The sequence below is a fragment of the Sturnus vulgaris genome, chromosome 2 (assembly GCF_052056855.1).
Source record: "Sturnus vulgaris isolate bStuVul1 chromosome 2, bStuVul1.hap1, whole genome shotgun sequence".
Classification (NCBI taxonomy): domain Eukaryota; kingdom Metazoa; phylum Chordata; class Aves; order Passeriformes; family Sturnidae; genus Sturnus; species Sturnus vulgaris.
Genome location: NC_142244.1, coordinates 114,873,299 through 114,896,457, shown reverse-complemented (window position 1 = coordinate 114,896,457; position 23,159 = coordinate 114,873,299). Strand labels below are relative to the sequence as shown.

Genomic DNA, 23,159 nt, shown 5'->3' with positions numbered 1-23,159 from the left:
AAAGTAAACCAGGATGTCACTTTCTGAGCATAAGATCACAGCATAAATAATATGAAAAACCACAAAGGATGGCTATGGGAGAAAAGGACAAGTTGGAGTGATACTAAGAAAAAAACATTTAGAGACTACTGCAAGTAGCTGGAGAAAGAGCTGAAGAAAGCTGAAGAAAACTGTAATCCTAGAAAACTGCAAATTACTACTAATACTGGTCCTGTTTCCAGTTTCTCTGTTTCAGAGGAGTGAGGTGGAACTTAGTTTCAGGGGGAAAAAAGTTAAACAGAGATGATGACACATTATCTGTAAACAAAGGAAACACCAGTGAGGATATTACACAGGTGAGCAGGAGATACCAAAAAAAACCCAATTCCTAAGTGGATGTGTTGCTCTACAGATTATTGGTTACACTTCTCTTATCAAAAAAAACCCAGGTTGCTTCTTGTGATGATGACAAAAACCTAAATCCCTACTCCCCTTCTGTAGTTTATCTGCTGAGATGGATTTGGGGACATCTTCCCAGAATGGAGCAGAGATGGCAGAGGAACAGTTATCCATTCTCACCTGTCCTGCAGTTGTGGAATTCCAATGCACTCTCTATCCGAAAGGCCTTTTCACACGTGGTGCACTTGTATCTGTACTCACTGTCCACCTGAGGAGCACAAACAAGCAAAGCCAAGTCACATCTGACAGACAAATTCTAAACCTCAAATACCTCTTCTGTTTTCTGTCCTTTGCAATTTCTGTTGTTTCAAAAGGGCATTTAACTACGCAGCAGTGCAAAATTCTGATGCTCTATCATCCTGCCATCTGAGCTATAAAAAAAACCCCAAAGACTATGCTCCTGTGTGGATGTGGCAGTCTCCCTGATACTGCCCTGGTCTAACACAGACACAGAATGTTTGAGAAGCAAGATGTGATCTGACTCATCTTCCAGAAGAGGTGGTAGCAATCTGAGAGTTAAGGATCCTGGTGCCAAGCAACAATGGAAATTTTCACTAATAAGGTGCCAATACAGGTGTGTTTAATATTTCTATGGCAGCAGCATCAAAAGGTAGAGCTCACACATTAAAGGAGTGATTGGTGGTGAGAAATTAAAAAGGACAAGCAAACAAGAATGGAACAACCCTATTTAGCAGCATAACTCAAGTCAGGTCTCACCTCTGTCTCATGCAGGTCCAGCTAATTCCAGCTTGTCTTGCTGGAATTGATGCCTGAAAGCAATTTTCTAAAGAGAAAGGGCTAGCACATGCACAAAAGTACTTTTCAAATTCATCAGTTATTCTAAGATAACTCTCTGTCCTTTCTCACTCACATGGGATACCTGCTCACATGGAGCTGCCCAGCTCACACCTGGAATCTCACTGTGCCTTTCCACATAAACCCTGCAAGAGCCTGAGAGCCCCTTCCACTCACTTCATTCCTGCTGTGCTTGTATGAAACGTGCTGCTTCAAGCTCTCCTTCCTGCTGAACAGCTTTGCACATTCCTCACATTTAAACAGTTTGTCACCTGAGGGGATCAATCAAGATGAAAGGGAAGTAGTCAGTGATTGATAAAAACCAATTCCAGGCAAGACAGGGGAAACCAAAGCACATGCAACTGCAAACAAACAGGCTAGCAAGGAAAAATTTAGTAATTCAGGAGGCTTTAACCATTTAACCATTTTGGTTTAGTTTCCCCACCCTTTTTCAGTGATGATTTTTTCATGCAGCTCTTGGAATAGGACACTGATCCCTGGAACTGCAGATCACAGGTGGGAAAACACTCACCTGACATTTACACAGCTATGTTATCCACGTGCTGTGAAAGTGAGGGTGACATTTATGCATATATTTAAAGGCAATAAAAAGCTTTGGAAAAAACATCACATCCTTGCCCTCATTTAAAAGTTGTATCTAATTCAAATTTTAAATACTTTTAACTTCAATTTTCCACTATTATCTTTTCATGCTTTGGTCTGAAAAACTGAAATAGTTTCCTAGAGAGAGTTATAAGAAAGAAAAAAGCAAAACCAGCTCTCTTATAAATACTATCCCAATATCTCAATACCTCAAACGAGCCCTGCTGTTTAACTCAAAGGTGGAAGCAAGACACAAAATCAATGCCCAGGCAAGGGAAAAGCCAACCCACCGTGAGAACGGATGTGCCTGCTGAGGTTGCTGCTGTTCTGGAAGATCTTACTGCAGATGCTGCACTGATAGACCCTCTTGTGCTCCCCCAGCTGCTTTATGAGCTTCCGCCGAATCCCGTGTCTACTGGAGAGAATTAAACTTCTTTTGAGGGACATGGTGTTTTGGTGATGAGCAAACCTACTGGATTAGAGAGAAAGGCAGCGACTGAAAGCTATCCCACAGGTTGCAACAGAGTTCCACCAGCTGGCAAAAGCTAGAGGAGTGATAAACTCAGCTCCTGGCAGGAGGGAGGGGGCCTGGATGGAGCTTCTGCAGCTCCAAGGTCACCCTCTGGAAGCTGCAGATGTCACTCACTCCGAATTTTCTTCACCCAGAACCAACGAGGCAAAAGGCAGCAGCAGAGATTCTCTTTGCAGGCCCCTCAGAGGAACAGAAAGGATCTGTTCTGCTCAGAAAACATCAGCACTATCTCAGCTTAGGAAGCTTGGCAGCCCCCACAAAAGAAATGTATTTGGGCAGAGGGCAGCAGGGTGCCAAGCAGCACTGTGCCATTTCCCAGCACAATCACCTGCTGAAATGCCTTTTTGATGGCCCTGTGTCTGTTAAAGACTTCAATATATACCATTACCAGCTAATTCATAAAAATTGAGTGCTCTATTATACAAAAAAAATTAAAATTCAAAAGGCCAATTTTACCAAGACAAAAAGACATGAAAGAATCTGAATTAATCACATGATACTTAAGAGTTTCCCTGAGGTTCTGTTATACTGAAGTTTCCCCCTCCTACTGCTCCAAATCTGGAGTATCACATGCAAAATCAACATGAAGTCATTCATGAGCTAAGATGACAAGCAAGACTGAATAATAATAATAATGATTAACATATTCTGAAAGAAAAAAATCTCTTTGCCTGTCTTATCACTAGCATTCAATGGCAGTAAATTTCACCTTGCAGCTGCAGGAGGCTTTTGGAAACATACTGAATAAAAGCAATAATATGATGAAAAAAGAAATTTTCATTTATGTTATGCTCCAAATTCCTACCAGTGTACAAGTAGCACTCAAAATCACCTCTTGAAGCAGCAGCAGCAGCATCACACAATTTCATGCTGATCGAAAAGAGCATCTGTGGGCCCAGAAGTTGAGCAGAACTGTTGCATGCTACATCCATCATCTTAGCTACAACTAAGAGGAAATTCTGCATCCCAGAACACTTACTTTGTCACTGAGCTGATGCTGTTTGTGGTGCTGGGCATCTTTCCTAAAACCAGATCCATAATCCTCTCTTCTGGAGCTGGAGGCAGGGCCACCTCCTCTGGAGGGACCTCAGTGACAGCATCAGCCACACGTTCCACTGCACACACACCAAAGAAATAAATACAGCAGTAATGTGGACAGATGGAAGTAAAACCTCAAATGCAGAATTTGTAATAAGATGAGGCACTGGACAAATCAATTGTCCACTAACACACTGAAAGAATCATAGAACAGTGAGGGTTGGAAGGGACTCTTAAAAATCTAATCCAAACCCTTGCCAGAAGCAGGGACATCTCAACTTTTTCTAATTTCTTACCTTTCCAAGTTATTACTGAAGGGTCAGTTGACCAAGCACCATGAAATTTCCTATTAGAACATCCCTTCAAGGAACGTAAAGCCCTTTCTAAACTAAATTGGAGGTAGAGAGAGAAAGATTTGTCCTCTTGAGAGGAAGGATGCTTCCTCTCCTGTTCCTCCTTGCAGTTCTCATAACCACTACCCTGTGTTTCTCTGGGGCTCTCTACAAACCAACACAATAGAATGCAGGTGACTGAGGGTAGCTGCTGCTTTCTAGGCCTTCAGAAATAACTAACAAAACTTGTAAACTGGCAGCTTTAATGATCTAAGTAAACTCCATGTTGTCTCTCTTCAGTTTTTTAGGCCTTTCTGCACAGGCATTATCACAGATGTAGAAGCAGATACATTCCTTAGCATTTTCCACATTTCTGTTTTACCTGCAGAATCTTTCTCTTCATCAATGACAAGAGGTGTTTCTACTTTTGCTGTTTTGGCTTTCCTTCCCCTCCTGGCCTTTCTCCTTGAGTCTGTGCTGGCACTGGCTGCATCACTTGCCACTGGTTGATCTGCTGGCACAGCCTCTGCTGCTTTCTCTCCTTTCTCAGCATCATTTTGGCTGCTTGGGGGGGCACCTTTGGCTTGTTCCAGGTGACTCAGCAAGTGCTCTGGGTGGATAGGGAAAAACAGGAGAGTAAGGAAGAAATTATCCTGAAAACACTCAAATGGAACTAGCTGAAGCTCATCTGTCAGGTCCATTCCACACTGCAGAGACTTAATTCATATTATTCCAAAAGCAGTCACGATACCTTCATAAATCAAAGCCTACAGTTTATTCAACAGTCACAAGAACTCAATTTTTAAGGAGATTTGCTGATATCACAGTAAAAAGTTTGTGTTTCTAATAATGGATACGTTTTTCCAAATGCCCAAGTTATTTACTGACCTAAGTCCCCCTTTCAAAAATGATTCATCAAACAGCCAAAGCTTCTAAATAATTTTAAGGTCTTCTGAAAAGTGCATAAAATAGCTGCAAATAAAATGCAGAAAAAAATATGTACTTCATTACCCTTACTAAATCTGTGCCATAAATACCAGATGGACAATATCACAAAGTATAACCTGGCATCACTGACCTTTACACTGCTCATGCAGCTCCCTATCTTTGGTTTTCCTGACAGTCACATCATCTTCTAGATCAAGTTTTATTTCTTCTAGAGTCGACATTACAGTTGTTTGTCCAAAGACTGAACACTGCCATGGTCAAAACATCCAAAACATCCTTGTCCTACCTTCCCTACTACTGCTTTCCTTAAAGGAACACAAAATTTAAAACTTTTATCTTACTGCACCATGGATGGTGCACGGCTTCACAGCCGTGGAAGAGCAGAATTCTGCTGATGGTTCTCAGTGCTCTCCCATGAATTTCTAGCACTTCCTACCTGTCAGCAGCTGGGGCTCTTGGAAAGCAGATGAACACACTTTACAGGTCCACTGGCTGGGTTTTGCTTCTGCTGTTCCACTGCCTTCTGGAGTGTTCACTAAATCACAACAAGAAATACTGAAAGGCTTTGAAAATGGGAAGGTGGTAAACCCCTGTAGCTTTGTTCATCTTGCAGTAACTCCCTGAGTATCACAAGGTGCAATTTAGGCAGCAAGAGGCCCCTGGGGGCAGCCAGGACCATTTCAGGATTCTCCAAACATGAAGAGTTGAACTATCAGAAGATATAAATGATGCCAGGAGAGAGAGTAACAGTTCCCTAGCAAAATCCTGAGGGCTCCTTTATCACTTTCTAAAGAACTGTATTCATAAAAGGCGTGACATAAAGCAAATTTTAGCATGTTTAAAACCAGAGTTACCAGTCTTCTTCTAGGTCAGCTGAGGACAGAGGCAGGAGAAACCTCCTTGCTCTCTGTGAAGGGCATTGCAGAGTAAGAACACTTAGATTAATGGAAGTAAGGGTGAGGACAATGAAAACCCGGATTTGAGCAGTTTCATTAATTAGATGTGCTATGAAAACACATTGACTTAAGAAAGGTAAAGAAAATGAGAAATTAGGGAAAAAATGAAAACTGGAATAAAAATAAAAGATAAAAAGAGTTACTCTGTTCACAGTCCTTTGTATTTCAGTCCTTAGATGATACATTGAATTTGTCAAGAAGACCTGATAAATCTGATTCAGAGATTTTCTTGGCACACAAAAAGCTGAATATCTCACAGTGTACAAGACTCCTGCTGCAGAGAAGGAGGATGACACTGAAGTCAGGGTAAGTGAATGGCAGCACAGGGAATTTGAATTGTGCCTCAGTTTCTGCCACAGATTTCCTGGATGGTCATTACATGTCAGCTCATTTCTCTCTGCCTGAGGACCCCATCTGTAAAGGGACAGTAAAATTCTTCCCTCTTTTCAGTTCTGGCTCTTAAACCAAAATAAAGGATTCTCTGAGGCAGAGGCTGTGCCCTGCTACAAGATACATTCAACCCTCTGCACTACAGAGGTGTGATCTCATCCATGCTGCAATAAATAAATAAATAAGAAATTACTTGGCAAAACAGCAACAAAAATTCCTTCTTCACAGGCTACATAAAGCAAACCAAGATTCTGTGTAAATTAATTGTGCCTGACTCTGCTCTTCCCTTGCTCCTTAGTTGCTCCTTGCACTGTTTTGTCAGGAAGAGTCAGGTCTTTTTTAAGTTCCCACTTCCTCAGGTTTCCAAAGCAGCTGCAGGGCAACCTGACTGAGAACCACAGATCTGACAGCTGGCAACTGCTTGGTATGGCTTGAGACAAACAGAATCAAAAGGAGAAAATTTTGTTTTGGAAGCACTAAAACACGACATCAGTGGGAACACCTCAAAATCTAAAAGGCAGCATTTTGTTTCTGCTGAAGTTGGACTTTCAGGCAGTGGGGTGAAGGGTGTAGGAGGAGCTGTTCCAATTCTTCATTTTACCTCTGGAAAAATCAATAATGCCAAACTGAAAGACAACTCCCTAAGCAACTTCAGTTTAGCTATGACAGAACCCAAGCTAACAAATGGATCCTCTGATCAACTTCTCTGTACATGTCTGCAACAACTCCCCTCCTTTCCCCCGGGCTACTTGTACAATTAATAAGCAAAGTTTAGGAAAATAACCTCGCAAAGAACAGACCTAGAATGGTTTTCTTTTGATCTTGTGTATTCTGAGTGTACTTTCTAAAATTTGTGTTAAGTGGGTTCTTAATTTCACTGCTCCACTTAGCAGAGACTGGTTGGGGGGAGCACTAATTTGTAATGAATCTTTGGGACAGAGTTCCTATGTCACTACCAGGTATTTCCTCAGCCAGATATTCTTTGCCAAGAGGATATGTATTACTTGTAACTTCATTTAAATTTGAATTTCTGTAATTTAGAACAGTCTGAACTCTAATAGTGGCATATCCCGTGATATTATTGTAATTTGAGGATGGCCAGTGTTCTTGTTATTTCCAGACATTTGAAATGTCTTCTTCTAGCACATGGCCTGATCATCTGAATTCCTGCACTTTACACAGGCAGAATGAAGATTTTCTTGGGGATTGCCCCCACCCCAACACTAACCAGCTCCAAAGTCAGGAGCACTTGTGATTTTCATGAAAATAATCTGCCTAAAAGTCTAATTGCCCCTCTGTCACTTTTTAACCTGTGTATGTACTTTAAGCACTGTGCCCATGAAAATGTAAAGAAAAAAACAGGCTTTCAAATCCTCTCTAAATTAGTATTTGCCAAAAGTTATATATCCATAGTACACGTGTAGGAGTGTTACACCTAACAGCTCTGCAGACCTGTATCTGTCCTCTATCTCCCTTAAGAGCACTGTAATTTTGCATACCTGCTGGATCAGCTGCTAGTATGCTGGATTTCTTGTTTTTTTTATGGGGTAAGACAGCAGATGAAGGTTTTGAAGAGACCTTATTATTCCCCTCTTTATCAGATTCCATTGCCACCAAGGAGGTATCTGTGAAGAGGAAAAAAGAGTTCATTTTCTTTACTGTCCAGACCCTTTGACTCTTGCTCTGTGCTGAGGGCAGTAACCATAGTCAGAAAGTTTTATTCTGTAACAGGCCTGCAAATAAATTCTCATGTAAAATTTTAACCAGAGCATTCTTAAAGCTGAATCTCACCCACTGTGCCTTAAATATTCTGGAGTGTACTGTGAAGTGCTGAAGAGAGAGAGCAGGGCATACTTCAACAGTATTTTTAAATACCCATAACCCCACAAAAACACATGAACAGGTTAAACTAAAGAGGGAAAAGATTAAACCTCTCAGTTAATGCCAACTGGAAACATCTCAGAGTTCAGAAACATGTCAACTGCATTGATTCAGCTGTAGCACTTGAGACTCTGCTTAGGATCAAGGGCAGCCATAAAGCTGATACTGGTGGCAATGGCCTCTCCCCAGATTTGTCACCCCAAATTATACCCAGCATAGCAGTAATAACATCCAGGGAGTACTCCCAGCTCAAGAGCAGGAAGAAAACGCCCTTGCAATGCTAAAGGATCTTGCCTTTCAGCTGTAGAAATGGAAAAGTAGGAGAAAACAAAAGGGGAAACACTGGAATTTGTGGCAATTCTAATTCAGATTCTAAACTATTTGCTGCCTTTCTTTCCAAAGCACAGCCACATGGATCTTACATTAGTGGGTCTCATATGAAGCTGCATAAGAAAGATCTAGTTTATTAGAACTGTGTAACAGTTCTATGCAAACCAAACCATTTTCACTGCAACTGAAGAATGGCTTCTTTAGCAAATCTGCATACAGATTTCTCTGATAATTGAGCTCCTTTGCTGTTCTACCCAGAAATGCTTTTGATACAACCACCAAATCTTTAGTTAAGGACTATTCATCCAGTTTGTCCACTCTGAAGAGGCTGAACCATTAACTAGGCCACCTGTTTTAAAAAACCTGGCTGTATCATGGTGAAGAATCTACACTTTCCTCTTGCAGGGCACCCACGTGTGCAGACTGGCCTGACTCTGCAGGATAAGAGCCTACTGCATAAACAGCACTGACAACTCCAACAGCCAGGGACTATCAGTCCCTGCCAGCACTGGGCCCTTAGGAAGGAAGAAAGGCCCCCACACATACCATTGGCAACACTAGTGACCTGCTTCAGCACTGGCTTTTCCATTTTTTTGGCGTAAAAAGCTGCATACCACACTCGCAGCTCAGTTCCCGGGGGGATGTCCTGGCAGGTGGTGAAGTAAATGTCATTGTCATGCTGGAAGGCAGTTAAGTTTTGATGCTCATACTCGGTGGCTGGACGCACCATCATCATCCAGTTGCAATCATCTTCGTTTGTGGTGTCAAAATACACCAGGGGCCCTTCCTTCTGGAACACCTGCCAAGCAAAATGTGCACAAAATAAAAACCCAGAGAAGTGAAACAAAGGTAAGGAAAAAAAATATTATTTTCTGCTTTTGCAGTGGTTTCTTTTCAATGGACGTCAGGGACGAAATAAGCTTCAAGTCTTGCATCAAGGCATCTTTCACTTAATCACACCTTCAGATGAAATAGAAAACCAGGAGCAAGATGGGAACAAACTGAACAAAATCATCCCAAGTGTTCTTTCTACAGCCACCAGATTCTCAAAAATTTACTTCATACATGACTGGAAGGGTATCCAAGCAGCCATCAGTCCAAGGCACATTTCTAAATCTTTCTACTTCTGAGTTAGGTATTAGTGGAAACTAAGACTGAATTCCATTCTTAATGTGCATTTTTCCTACCAAAACTTGTCAAGAGAGGAATAAAACAAATGCAAGACAGAAAAAAACCCCACTAATTCTGCATGTTCCATAAACCTAATGCATATGTGGTTCATTAGGCAAATCCAATCAAATTGAAGAGACTCATTAAAAGAACTGAGTTTCTAGTTTGGTTCTTCTGTTCCTTGCCCAGAGAATGTTTGTTTAGCTCATCTCTTACAGGGCACACCTAAAAGATGTTCCAAATAATCCTCCTTCACATATCTTTGTTTCCATAGTGTTAGACAGCATTAATCCATCACAGGTAAAACTGACTCCTTGCTTTTTATTGCTTTACAAATCCTGTGTCTTACCTTCAGGGGAAAAACTGATTCTTCCTCCAGCTTGAGAACTCTCTTGGATTCAAAGGGGCCAAACTGGGTACGTTTCACCAGCTGAGTCAGAGCAAACACTCCCTCAGTCCCATCCTCCAGCTGTCTTATCTCCAAATTAGAAGGCAGAGATGATCTAAAAATTTAAGAGAGAATTGAGGAAAAAAAAAAAATCACAGAACTGATTAGGTTGGAAAAGACTTCTGAGATCATCAAGTTCAACCTTTGGCTAAACACCACCTCACCAGTAACAGTTATGCACTGCAGGAACCCATGGAAGAAAGAAGTCAGCATTAAACACAAGTGTTTCTGTGCTCCCAGCCTCTCTCTTTTCCCAAACAAGCTTCTGAGAAGAACTACATGTAGTAAATACTGTTACTACATATAATACACAGAGAATATCTTCCCAAAAATTCGCGTGGCTGGCCCCACTGTATTGGTTTTACAGGCCAAATGCAATTCTGTTTTTTCAGGTCTGTGCTAACAGATGAAAAGCTAAAAATAATCAGACAGGCTACTGGCTGCCCTGTAGAGGTTGACACTGGCTGAACTGCTTTACTGCCTAGATAAACACAAAAAGATTGCAATCATAGTGATAACAAAATGAACTGAAAAAAAAACCCAACAACTTTTAGTTTGAAGCATACAATAAGCAGCACTAGAGACAGAGAAGTTCATGAGATGTTTCTCAACACTTTGTTTCTAACCGAAAAGCATCCATTTAATCTTTTCAGTAAGACAGAGAGAACAACAAACGTGGTTAAGCAAGCAGACTGTTTTTAAAAGATTCATATCCAGTTTGTGGTTAAACTTGCCCTCAACCTCAGATAACTCACTTTCAGCTATAGTTCCCCAGAGGTAGAGGCTGCAATTAAATTTCTTCTTTCCTTTTCTTATCTAAACTCATTTCAGCTGAAAAGTCTTCAGGAAAATAAATACATTTATCTGTAAAAGAGTCAATTTTAAATTCTACTCTCAAGCCTACAGTCCAGCAGCCCACACTTCCACGAGGGAAAACTCAGCATTTGCACGTCAAAAGGAGATTGAAAACCAGTGTATGCACCATATTTGCAAACATTTTCAGTTGGAACATCTGGACATTGAAGTGCAAGTTAAAAAACAGAAAAAAAAGGTAGGAAATAGTTTGTCACTGAATGTGTGTAGTACAGGCTGGAGACTTACTGCACTGCCTATTTTTTCTACTTAATAACAGCACCTCCCTCACCAGCTTCAATTATTCCAAAGAGTATTTTTAAATTACCAAGCACTTGTAGTGTTAGGGCTGTTAACCATTAACAGCTGCTGGAGGGGATCATCCAGGGCAGGTTTCCAGGCACAGGAAGGCAGTGCCTGGCACGAAGTGCAGGGAAATTCCTCTTCTGGGAAGGCCCAGAAAAGTAGGGACAGCTCCTGCACAGGTGCAGCCAGTGTACTCAGTGGGACACCAAGAGCATCCTGCCCTGGCCATGGGGTGGTGGCACCCACATGGCAGATCCAGCACATCAATATTTGTTACAAAATGATGCTGGGAATACACAGCACGGCCTACACAGCCAGGATGTGCCAGACTTGCTGCCCACGGGCCTGTTTTGTGCCTGTGACTTCCCAAGAAGAAATATGGAAGCCCTGCACACATTACACAAGACATGAAGCCATCTGAACACTTCCCTTTTTGGATCTGTACTACACCTTCACAATGGTTGCTTCTTTTCCTTAGCTTTGCATTCTACACTTCAATATGAATTTTGCTGACAGTGCCTGATTGTTTTCCCTGTAAAAATCACTACTCAGTGTTGTTTTCTCCCAGCTAGATTGAATCTATTTGTTTCTTTTGGCAAACACGAGTGTTTCTGCTGCACTGTCACAGATTTGCTGACAGAACTATTACCCCTAATCGTTTGCAAAGACCCACAATAATGAAAACAACTTGTTTTTCTTCTAAGTGGATGAATGACAGAGTTCATACACATGAATGAGAAATCCTCACACACTTCTCTGAAATGAATCCAGTGTATCTAAGGGGGATAAAAGTGGCAGGTACTCAACCACGACAGGAGTCATCACCCCATCTGGCACCACCTGACTTCTTGCCAGAAACCTCAGCAAAGAAACCGAGTCCTGATGAGCAGCAAGTTATTTTTTTGGCTTCAATTCAGTGCAGCACTTAAGTGTGTTCATCAATTTTTCTATTTAATCAAGGCCATGTGCTTTCCATAGATTATTGTCATCCTCTGGGACTTCGGTTTCCAGCTGTCAGTGTGACATCCACTGAATAGCAAATATGCTTTAAAGGACTAACATGGGCGTTGGGTTATTCAGGAGCAACACAAACATTTCTTACCTTGCCCTGCTCAATACAAAGGAGTCTTTGACTGTCACCACTGGGCCCAGCTCAGGACACTCTGAATCATGGTACTGCCCACAGTCCTCACACCCTGCAAGGAACCAGACAGAAAAGGTTGGTGGAAAACACTTTTGTAAGACAGTTTCCTCCCTCTTTCAAGAGAAACCCAGCACCAAGCAAAATACATATGTAAAGAGGCAGATGTTTATTTGTGTCGCTTAAAAGAACATAAATAATTGAACACCAAGTTGATAGCTGGCACCTGAATAGGTGAGATAACACACACACTGTGATCAGTACCATCAGAAGACAATTGTTTAAATTCTCTCTCAAAGGAAAATAAATGCCTTACACCCACAGTAAATATTCTGCTTAAAGATGGCATTATTCTTCAGATAAAGTGCTGCAACACGTAGCAGCTAAAGAAAACCACATCTCTGCCTTCCCCAGGAGCTGGGCTGTGATGAACAGCTTGGGTAGTGTGGTGCTTCCAGTGACACGAGTCACAAACCCAGAAGCAGCAGAGAACTGGCACAGGGCTCAGCAGGGCACCAGCATGTCCTGGGAGCCCAGCTGTGCCTGGCCACACACACTTCTCACCCACAGGGCAGGACAGACACCTCCAAGGTACCTCCTGGTGCCTTTCCAGACAAGTCAGCTGGCTGCACAACACACTCTGGCCACCTCATTCACTGTCAGCCTAGCTAAATTAACTTTTAATTTAAGTGGCTGTAAATTACCCAGAACCGAGTGGTTCCTAAGAAACAATTTTCAGACCAGGATAATTTGAGGCTTTCTAAAATAAGCTAACTTAACAGGATACCAAATGCTTATACACTGCTTCACTGTGAAAAAAATAGCTGTCAAAGTGCCCTGCCTGGTCAGCTGCTGACACAGCTTCAGGAGAGATCATCACACACGGGTTATATTGCTGTGGTGCCTTTTGCATCTCAGCTCCACGCTTACAAGGGCAAGTCAGGAAACACCAGAAAAGGTGCAAAGTAGAGGGTCATTACATCGTTTCTTTTGGGAAGACATGACAAAAGCCAAGTCATTCCAAGGTATATCCCCTCTGGCAAAGGGGATTCTGTGCTCCTAACTGGAGGCCTCTCCCCACCCCCCCAGGTATTCGTCCCAGTGAACAAAAGGACTTCTAAATCAAGGATTCCGAACTGCTTCACGTTTCTTCTGGCAACAATACCAGCGTAGCAGTTAAAAAATACATACATTTGACAAACAGCATTTCTAGCTGGTGCAATCCCCAGGCCTGGTCACTGCCTCCTGTCGAGCTGTTTGTGCTGCCTTCTGGTGAGCCAAGGAATGAAACAACCAGCTCTTCACACTATTTTTCAGCAGAAGGAATTTCCCAGCCTGGCTTGCTGTACAGCACCACAGAGTTATTGTACCAGAGGAAAGGATCCATGGGCAAGTGCTACTCAAAGAGCACCAGCACCAAAGCTCAGCCTACAGCTGTCCTGTTTACTGTCCCACCATTCCCGTGCTCCAGGTGTGCCTGTAGGCCAGGCTGCCCTTACTGAAATAATCTGGGCTAATAGCAGATTTCCTAAACCAGAGAGGGTGGAGGATCCACATAGGAATGTGTAAACCAGACTGCTGAAAAGAAATGGACATCCAAAAGAGGGTTGTCATAAGCAAGGGGACAGGAAGGAATAGCCTGAGTAACAGCTTCTCCAACAGGCTTTGCTGTGGTAAGAAAAAATCACTTTGTCATTTTCCTTATCTCCTGACTGCATCAGGGCACTCTTCACCTCTGCAAAGATAAGCCTCTGAAAGGTGCAGACAGCACTGCCCACAACTACAGGCAGGAATAAGCAACACATTCCTCTCACTCCTTTGCCAAGGAATATGACAATGGCATTATGTGGCACAGCTCCTTTTCCAAGGCATGCCCTACAGCAGCCATTCCACAAAGCTGTTACACTTACCATATGTGACACTTTCAAGAAATTACAACCCCAGGAGAAACACAAAAACAAGCATGGGAATAATCATAAAATACGCCAGAGACTATATTCACACACTTATTAAAAAAAAATTCCAAAATTCTCCTGTCTATGAAATACATATTCGAGGATGTTTATTAATGGGAGTGCAGTGTCATTTACAGCAGCTCACTTTTTCAGAACATAAGCAGTCCCTATGTCGCATGGGAAAAACTAATTGCAGAGAGCACAAGAAATAGCACAAGACATTCAGTGACCACAGCCCCCACTGGAAGGGAGAAAATCATGTTGCATGACACCTTCCATCTAATTAGGAGTGGCATCACAACCCCATTCTTTCTGCTGTCCACCAGAATCTTTTTATGAAGGGGAAGATAAGGTAACCACTATTGGTATCTGCATCCCAGTAGAAATGGAAACAGTCAACACTATTTTTGAAGAAATCTGGTGGAGGGAGAAAATTGAACTTTCTGACAGTTGCCATAAATACAGCTGTGGATCCAAAAAGCAAGGATGTGCTCCATTCTGCTCTGCCCTGACTGAATCCACAATATCTGGGCCCTCTCTGCTCACACAAGGACTCTACATCCTTTAACTCTTCTCCACCTGACACCAGGTCCTGCATGTCCAGGCTGGTAATGAAGGGAAGGATTACTGTGGGACCCAGCACTGCTGGAGCCTTTCCTCACCCACCACCACCCCAGGAGCCTGGATCCAAGGCCTGGCACTCAGGGTTACATAGAGGGCACAGCAAGAAGCACAGGCAGTGAATGCCACGAGTGACACTGGCCAGGGCAGTTGGTGCATCTCAAACCGGGCTTTTTCTGAAAGAATTACGAGTCTGCCTGCCCCTGCTGGGGAGGTGCAGATCCCCAAGTCAGGCCAGAGGTCAGAGTTATCCCCAGACAGCCCTGGCTGCTAGAGCTGGTTGTATAAACAAACGGCTTACATGAGTGTCAGACCTTCAATCTCACTCACTTCAGCCATGAAAAAGCTGGGCTGCTAACTCACATTCAGAGGTTTCATTGTGTGTTTGCCAACAGCGTCAGAATGTGTATGCTTAAATTACACAACCTCCTCTCTATTAATCCATTAGCTGTTTGAGCCTCCTTTACATAAAGCAATTTTTCTAAATAAAATCTTAAGTCTGGTTTAGTCTTTCATTTCAAGCATTCTGAGTAGACAAGTCACAGAGCATGAGAGTTAGATAATTTTCCTAATACTTACAAATAAATATAATCTCCTCATTGCCATCTTCAGCCATTTTTTAAAACCTGCCAAAATACAAAAGATGAAGTTAGTTCTGAATTGACTTACTTTCTGTATCATATAAACATCCCTTTGTGAAGGAATGATGCTGACTGACCCAGAGCCCACCCAAGGTCCTTGCAGGAGTATAAGTGGAAAATTAAAAAAAAAAATCAAAGTTGTTAAAAAGCTCCAGAGACTGCTGTATCATTACATGTGCTGCAGACATCACTACCAAGGAAGCCTTAATGTCTGTGGGTTCTCAGGCATTTCTCTGTGAGGAAATGCTGTCTCCTGCTGTTCCTCATCTCTGACAAACTTCCAGCCACTCCTGCATCCCCTGCTAAAATGCTCCCATGGAGCCTCAGAACATGCAGGGCCAGAAGATAATCCAGGTCAGCAGCAAACACTGCAGGAACAAGGCCGAGTGCAACATTTTATTGAACTGTAGCTTTAAAAAATTATCTCAGAAAGGCCAATGACCTATTTAATAATTACAGTAATCTTAAAAACTTAAAAACTGCAGATACAGACACAGATCTCTTCCAGAGGCAAAGGTATATTGTGGTACTGAGCACCAGAAAACCTGGGGAAAAGAAATCCTGCCTCTGTCACTGGCCTTCCACAAAATGGTAACTGACCAATTTGATTGCACAGGTAAAAAAGGTTAATGTCAGTCTGTATTAAAAACTTGCATGAACACTACTGCCCCTCAACAATTAAATTATGGTTGGAAAAAAGTCTGATTATGTATAGCTAAGACCACACAAGAAGAGAGTTTTTCAATTTTCTACCCAAAAAACCACTCTCCTCCTCAAATAAGCAATTTTCCCAATGGCCAAGAAGAGAGGCAAAGCAACATGAAGATCATGACCAAAAGCTGAGAGAGGTGAAGCTGCAAAACAGCGAGTGTATTGGCCAAGAAGAGGACAGGAAGGAGTAAGAGCTTCAATCTGTGAGAGGGAGAGGAAACAGGACACATCGAACTCGCAGAGCCCTGTTTGAAAATAGATAAAGCATTTGCTACTACAGCAACAAAAGCCAAGCCAGAAATGTGGGAGCACAGCCACTACTCAGGGTCAGGACTCTTCAAGCCCTGCCCTCCCCAAATCCACCTGCCAGCAGCAGGACCCCTCCCTAACACTCACTGCTGTAAAGGGAAAACTCTCCCCATCCGTGACACAAGCTGGGCTTTTCTTGGCTTCAGCTTTGGTGGATTAAGCTCAAATAACAGAACAAGCGTTTATATAAAAGCCCAGTGCTGAGTGCAAACAGCAATTCAGGAAATTTCCCCAGAAGCTCTTATCCTGAAAGCAAGGTGAACGATGCAACAAGTATTTAGGGGAGTCCAAGCACAACACTGCAAAACAAGTGATGTGAGTTGATGTAAAAAATTATTTGCTTTGCTTTTTAACCAACTCTTTCTAAACTATTTCAAGAGCGGTATGCCCCGCTGTTTTTAGACAGTTTGTGTCCCGACAAGACTTTAATCCTAAACATGGCTGAATTAACAAATAATAGCCTTGGTCAGTGGCTCAGGGGCACAGTGCAGCCACACCACCCGAGGCATTCTCCCTCCAGGACTGTGCCGCATCCTTGGCAAAGAGCAGGCTGGGGACAAGTGACATTACAGGAGCAGCAGCTCCGCCCTGTTCCAGGGGCCGCCAGATGAGAAGAGCAGCGGAGGGGCGGGGAAATCATCAGCGCTGCTCAAGGTGATGGGGAGGGAGCGTGAAGGGCCCTCGCAGGTGCCTCAGCATTCTGCATTAGCGCACTCCCGTCTCTGCAGCAAGGGCTTCTTGTGTTCTGCACATCACAACAACGCTCCTGCTCCATCGCCACCCCTCGCTCCCAAACAAACACCGGCACCTGCTTTACAATTCTGATTCACACGCTCCTCACCCATGAGCTTTAGAACTCCCCCTCCCCGATCTCAGCTGGATTTCCCAGGAGTTTCTGAAATAAACCACACCATGCCACCCGCTCCAGCTGGTAAACAGAGTCACGATGTGCCACTCACATGATGGCACTGAAGACAGGCTTCAGAATTGTTTTTGCCCTCATCTGCTGTTGCTATGGGCCACGTCTGATTTTTTCTTTTCTTTTCAAACATTTGTAACAGAAAAATATTCCATGAAGTCACTCATCCCACTGCTCCTAATTCTGTTCATGTTTTGCAGGGATAATCAAAGCTTCTGGGAGTTTCAGGTATTTTTTACATAGAGAGCAATCATTAGCAGTCAATAATCAGGAGAAAAAGCCACACAGAGGAAATGAGACCAGGTACAAAGCCTCATTCTGATGGCAGTGAAAGAGCAGAAAACCACATTTTTTGGCTTGCGTAATTAGATGTGTGATTTTATGCCTGAAAGTGGAGCCACAGAGCTATGCACAAAAATTCCAGCTGCAACACAGGCCTCTGAGCACATCTGGAACTTGAGAGAATGCAAATGACGACACTGAGGGGCTGCAGCATGGCAGGTACCTGCTTGCAGCCCATGATGTGCAAAGATACTGTCAGGGAGTGTCTTGAGCTGTAAAAATCTAAGAATGGATGTAAAATCACACTTTCCCCTTATAAACTATTAAAGAAAGAAATCAAGATCGAGTGCTAAGTTGAGCCATTTTGATCTTGTTGATGGATTTAAAAGAAAAAAAAAAGTAGGTCAGAAAAACGCATTAAAACCTGTGCTTGAACTTAATGATCAACAAGGTAGAATTAAAGTTACCCTTTCTTCAGTCTGAGTTTCTACGAGTGTAAATAACTTGAGAACACAAGCAGATGGGTGCTGCACGTAGGTATGTGGAAGGATGCACTTAACAACGCAGTTTTCCTCATGATGTAGTAGAAATTGTTCATGCTACTGCTCAAAGGAATTGCAGAACATCTGGTAAACTACAACGAGGCCTTGTATTTCTGAAAAAAATTAGGCCATTCTATCAAGTATTGTTGAGGAGGGAGACGATTTCTAGGCCGGTCAGGGGGGCACGGAGTAACACAGCAGCTGGCGGGGTCTGTGCCACCTGCCCTTCCCGCGAATAAACTACGCGCAAAGTTTAATGGCCCTGAGCAGAAAACGAGCGTACTGCAGAAAATTTCACGTGTGCGAAGCCCCGCAGACCGCGGCTCCCCTCCTTTTGTCTCCTCAGGAGCCCACCGCACCCTCTCCCGGGGCACACGCCGGGGCAGGGCAGCATCCCCACGCCTCCCTCCTCCTCCCACCTCTTCCCTCTGGATCACGCCCTCGCACCTGGGAGCTCCCACCCCCTCCTCCATCCCCAACCCCCTGCGGCCAAGCCGAGGCGCTCCCCGCTCCCGGCCCCGCATCCCCGTGGCCGCGACGGGTCCGTGGCCTGCCCGGCCGAGCCCGCGGGGATCGCCCCGCGCCCGCTCCGCGCCCGCCCCTCAGGGACCGCGCCGCCGCCCGGAGCCCGTCGGGGCCCGGGATCCGGGAGCGGCTCCGCCGGGTTTTGCCTCGGACCCGCCTCGCCCCCTTCGCTACCGCCCTCCCGGCCGCTGTAACAAAGAACAGGCGGCCTGGAGGAGGCGGCGGCGGCGGAGGAGGAGGAGGAGGCGGCGGGGCCGCAGCCGCCGCCGCCGCCCCGGGAGCGCTCGGAGCGGCCGCCGCGCCCGCGCCCGGCCCCGCCGCGCGTCCCCGGGAACGGCGGGAGGAGCCGCGGCGGGGCGGGCGCGGGGGGTCCCGAGCGGGGGTGGCGGGGAGGGCGCGGGGTGCGGCGGGAGGAGCGCGGGGAGCCGGCGTTACCTGCCCCGGGAATGGCCAGACCCGGATCGGATCCGCGCTCCGGGTTCCGATCCGCTCCGGAAACCACGCGCCAGCGGAAGCCGGAGCAGGCGGGCGCGGAGCAGGGCGGGAAGTGTAGTGCGGCGGGGCCGGCCCCGGCCCTGGCCCTGACCCCGGCCGTGTCCCCGGCACTGGTCCTGCCTCACTGCCCGGGCAGCCGCCACCCGCGTCCCCTCCCGGGCGGGTCCCAAGCCTCTACCCCCGGAGCTCTTGGCGGCTGCTGCCCCGGCCGGGCTGGAGGTAGCGGACGGAGCACCCGCCGGCTTTCCCGTCTCCTCCCGGGCAGTGCCAGCCGCGGTGGAGGCGGCCCGGAGCGGGCAGAAACAGAATCACAGGATCGGTCAGGTTAGAAAAGACTTCCAGGATCATCCAGTCCAAGCTATGACTCGACACCACCTTGTCCATCACAGCACGGCACTGAGGGCCGCGTCCAGTGCTTCTTTACACACATCCAGGCATGGGGACTGCACCACGTCCCTGAGCAGCCCGTTCCAATGTTTAATCACATCAGTGAAGAAATTCGTCTGATATCTGACCTGTAACCCTCCCCTGGCGCTGTTTAGGTGGTTCCCCCTCGCCCTGTCCCTGTTCCTTGGGAACAGAGCCCGATTTCCACCTGGCTGCACCCTCCTGTCACAGAGCTGGAGGGAGCAGGAGCATCGCCCCCGAGCCTCCTTTTCTGCAGGCTCAACACCCCCAGCTCCCTCAGCTGTTGGAACCCTGGAAACTGAGAATTTTAGACTTTCTGTACTGGAATTTGAGACTTTTTGTGCTGACAGGCACTGGCCCCCAGGAGAACACTGCATTTGACCTGAGGCCGTGGAGAAGGCTTCCAAAATTAAATTATAGAACTAGGATGATGGGTGTGTAGTTTGAATAGAAGTGTACATTAGAGTTTAAGGTTTTAGACTATAGTAATATATATAAAGCAAGATTGAGGTTTTAGGGCAGATGTTTGTCCTTCACCTTCTTCATGGGTTTGGGTTATATTGTATGATTGGATAGAACAGTCTGCATTGCGAGCCATGGGTGGTTGGTTATTGGGTTAAAAGTGAAAATAATTTAGGTGGCATTTCTTAATTGAACAGTTTATCCTTAAAAGGTCTTGTAGAGAAAGAGATAGGGCCCCATTTTTAGTTTGGTAGCTAGAAGTGCTGTAGAACTCACGGTTTGTGGGACTGTAATATAGATAAGAACTAATAAACATCTGAGTCCAAGAAAGAAGTGACATCTTGAGCTTTTAATCCCGACCTTGGCAGAAAGAAGATAAGCTGTGACACTCAGCCACTCCTCAGAGTGCTGCTGCTCCAGACCCTTGCCCAGCTTTGTTGCCTTTCTCTGGACAAAAGCCACATCAGGCTCTCAGTGGGCTCAGCGCTCCAGAATGAGAGGACATCATCTCAAGTTGCACCAGAGGAGGTTCAGGTTGGACATTAGGAAGAATTTCTTCACATAAAGCGTGATTAGACATTGGCAGGGGCTGCCCAGGGAGGTTTGGAGTTCCCATCTCTGGAGCAGTCCAAGGAAGACCTGGACATTGCACTCAGTGCTCTGGGCTGGGTGACAAGGTGGGGATCAGTCACAGGTTAGACTCAATCACCTTGGAGTCTTTTCCAACCTAAATGATTCTATGATTCTTAAACCTTACATTCTGGCATTACCAGGATCTATCAGTGCCCAGCCCTGCTGTGCCTGCCAGCACAAATCATTTAGGGGTTTAAACCTTCATTTGTTTCCACCACTCCAGGCAGTGGCCAGGGCAAGAAGCAAACAGGCTTTTTGTATTCAAGCAAGATGTCCCAGTATTTTGCTCTGCTGAGAAGTGTTGCCTGCAGTGGAGTCTTCCCAAAGCCTTTTGCAGTGTTCCTGCCACCATGGTGTGACTGGTCAGCCTTCACTGTCAGAAAACCACTGGAGATCAAAAGGTGGTGGGAAGCTGGCACCAGTTCTGTTTTCTCCAGGGAATGTACTCTTCTCACATCTGGCTATATCTTTAACAGCTGGCAACAGCCAGGGCCTTTCTTGATTGTCACCCATCCCACAAACCCAAGTACCAGTCTCAAAAGAGGTGTGTACAGGGTATTCTCAGAATGGGTCAGGCTGGAAGGGACCAGAGCAGGTCACCAGGTCACATCTCCCTGCTCCAGCAGGGCCATCTCAGAGCACATGGGAGAGAGTTGTGTCCAGATGGTTCTGAAATAACTCCAGCAAGGGAGACTCCACAGCCTCTCTGGACAGTCTGTTCAGGGCTTGGTCACTGCACAGGGAGGTTCTGCCTCATGTTCAGGTGGAACTCCTGTGCATCAGTTTCTGCCCGTTCCTCTCATCCTGTGGCAGAGCCTGGATCCATCCTCTGGGCATCCCACCTTTAGCTATTTATACACATTAATGAGGTCCCCTCTCAGGTGTCTCTTCTTCAGACTGAGCAGCCCCAGCTCCCTCAGTCTTTCCTCAGAGCAGAGATGCTCCCAACCCTTATTTTGTCACTCTGCTGGCTCTGCTCCAGGAGCTCCTGTCCCTGCTGTGCCGAGGATTCAGAGCTGGGCACAGCAGCCCAGAGGTGCCTCCAGGGACGGGCACAGGGGCAGGATCACCCCTGACCTGCTGGGAATGCTCATCCCAATGCACCCCAGGGCACCATGGCCATAATGTGACTGTCTTGTCAGGTGCTTGGGGAACATGAAACAATGCAGCATTTGAATTTTCAAAACATTGTACTTGGCAAAACATCGCTAATTTCAGGATGGGGGACCATTTCTTCTTTCAAAATGACTCACTAGCAGTTTTAAATGACTACAGGAGTAGTAACGAGAGTTTTTTAAAGGATCTAACTGCATGTTCAAATAATTTGCTTTTTCAAGGACTGAAGCTGACTGGTAGTTTTTGTATAGTCTGTTTTTACTTATTTTCCCTGTATATCTCAGTGCATACTCACATGGACTTCTGCCTGGTTTTCTCCAGCATCCAGCACGGTTTATCCTACTTGCAGTGTATTCACTTTGTCAGAATAAGTATAAATTAATTCAATATAGTTATCTCTATTTTTACAATGCATGTGAGTCTGGATCCTGCAGCTCTAAAATTAGTTTTTTCAGCATTAACCTCAGACTGTGAAATTGCATCTTATGCCAGGCTCACCTGGGCAGAGAGGTGAAAAATTGAAGATCCTTTATATTTATTGTTTAAGAAGGATGAACTGGAGGGAAGAGTATGGTGCCACACTTGGAGCTACATCCATTCTCTCCCTCATCCATGCTCTCTCTCACAGATCTTGTCACTTTTGTTAATGTACAGGAATCGTATCACACGGGTAAAAAAACTCACCACAGATTAGAGCAGGGAGGAAAAGGATGAAGGATTGTTAATAGGAGACTATCAGGAAACTTGAGCTAAGCACTTAAATAACATGAAATAAATAGGTGTGTAAATATGGGCAGTAACTCCCAGTAAGGGAATGTAATTTACAATTCCTTGTAAAAGAGGATACAGCCCTCAGCTTTGGAAGGGAAATAAACATTATTGTGGCTATTTTCACGTCAATGCCTTTTATTTGTTTTGTTGGGTTTTTTGTTGTGGTGGTTTTAATGTTGGGGTTGTTTTTCCCCCTCAGTCTGGTAGGGCTTTGTGGCAGCACTGATTTATAACATAACCTTTTCAATAAAATCATCACAAGAGAACCTAATTCCCAGGCTGTGCTCATTCTAGTAGTGGTGTCTTCCCCATAAGATCCAGGCTCTAACACTCTTTGCCCCCTAATTCAGGACATTACGACATAGCTGAGAGAAAAAAATAGAGTAACCACAATGAGCTCCATTCCTTCTGCCATTAGATTCCCTACCCAATCTGTGTTCCAGGTGATTTCTCAAGCAACAAGGGGCTGCCTGATAAGCTGGGGTTATCAGGAAAGAACTCTGTTCCTGAACAAACAGGTAAATGGTCTGTGTTAAGCAACAGGTCAAATTAGGGAAGGAGAGTAGAAAACCATCTGTTAAACCTGGGTAAGTAGGACAGCACACCACA

At 44.9% G+C, this 23,159-nt stretch overlaps 1 protein-coding gene across 8 annotated transcripts in view; it reads right to left on the bottom strand.

The window, feature by feature from the left end:
* PRDM15 (PR/SET domain 15) overlaps positions 1 to 19,175 on the bottom strand; it is a 34,523-nt gene extending 15,348 nt beyond the window's left edge. For 2 of the 8 annotated variants that reach the window (XM_014880641.2, XM_088160465.1), the window contains exons 1-12: positions 19,101 to 19,175; positions 15,316 to 15,362; positions 12,122 to 12,215; positions 9,763 to 9,916; positions 8,790 to 9,042; positions 7,532 to 7,657; positions 5,123 to 5,221; positions 4,121 to 4,348; positions 3,348 to 3,483; positions 2,127 to 2,308; positions 1,411 to 1,505; positions 559 to 646 (exon numbers count right to left, since the gene is read on the bottom strand). In XM_014880641.2, coding sequence (XP_014736127.2) covers positions 559 to 646; positions 1,411 to 1,505; positions 2,127 to 2,308; positions 3,348 to 3,483; positions 4,121 to 4,348; positions 5,123 to 5,221; positions 7,532 to 7,657; positions 8,790 to 9,042; positions 9,763 to 9,916; positions 12,122 to 12,215; positions 15,316 to 15,352 — 1,492 coding nt within the window. In that variant the 5' untranslated portion in view covers positions 15,353 to 15,362; positions 19,101 to 19,175. Of the gene's footprint in view, positions 1 to 558; positions 647 to 1,410; positions 1,506 to 2,126; positions 2,309 to 3,347; positions 3,484 to 4,120; positions 4,349 to 5,122; positions 5,222 to 7,531; positions 7,658 to 8,789; positions 9,043 to 9,762; positions 9,917 to 12,121; positions 12,216 to 15,315; positions 16,466 to 18,065; positions 18,492 to 19,100 lie in introns of those variants that run through there. The other 6 variants (XM_088160464.1, XM_088160466.1, XM_088160463.1 and 3 more) reach the window with 6 other exon arrangements.
* Positions 19,176 to 23,159: the final 3,984 nt, after the last annotated feature.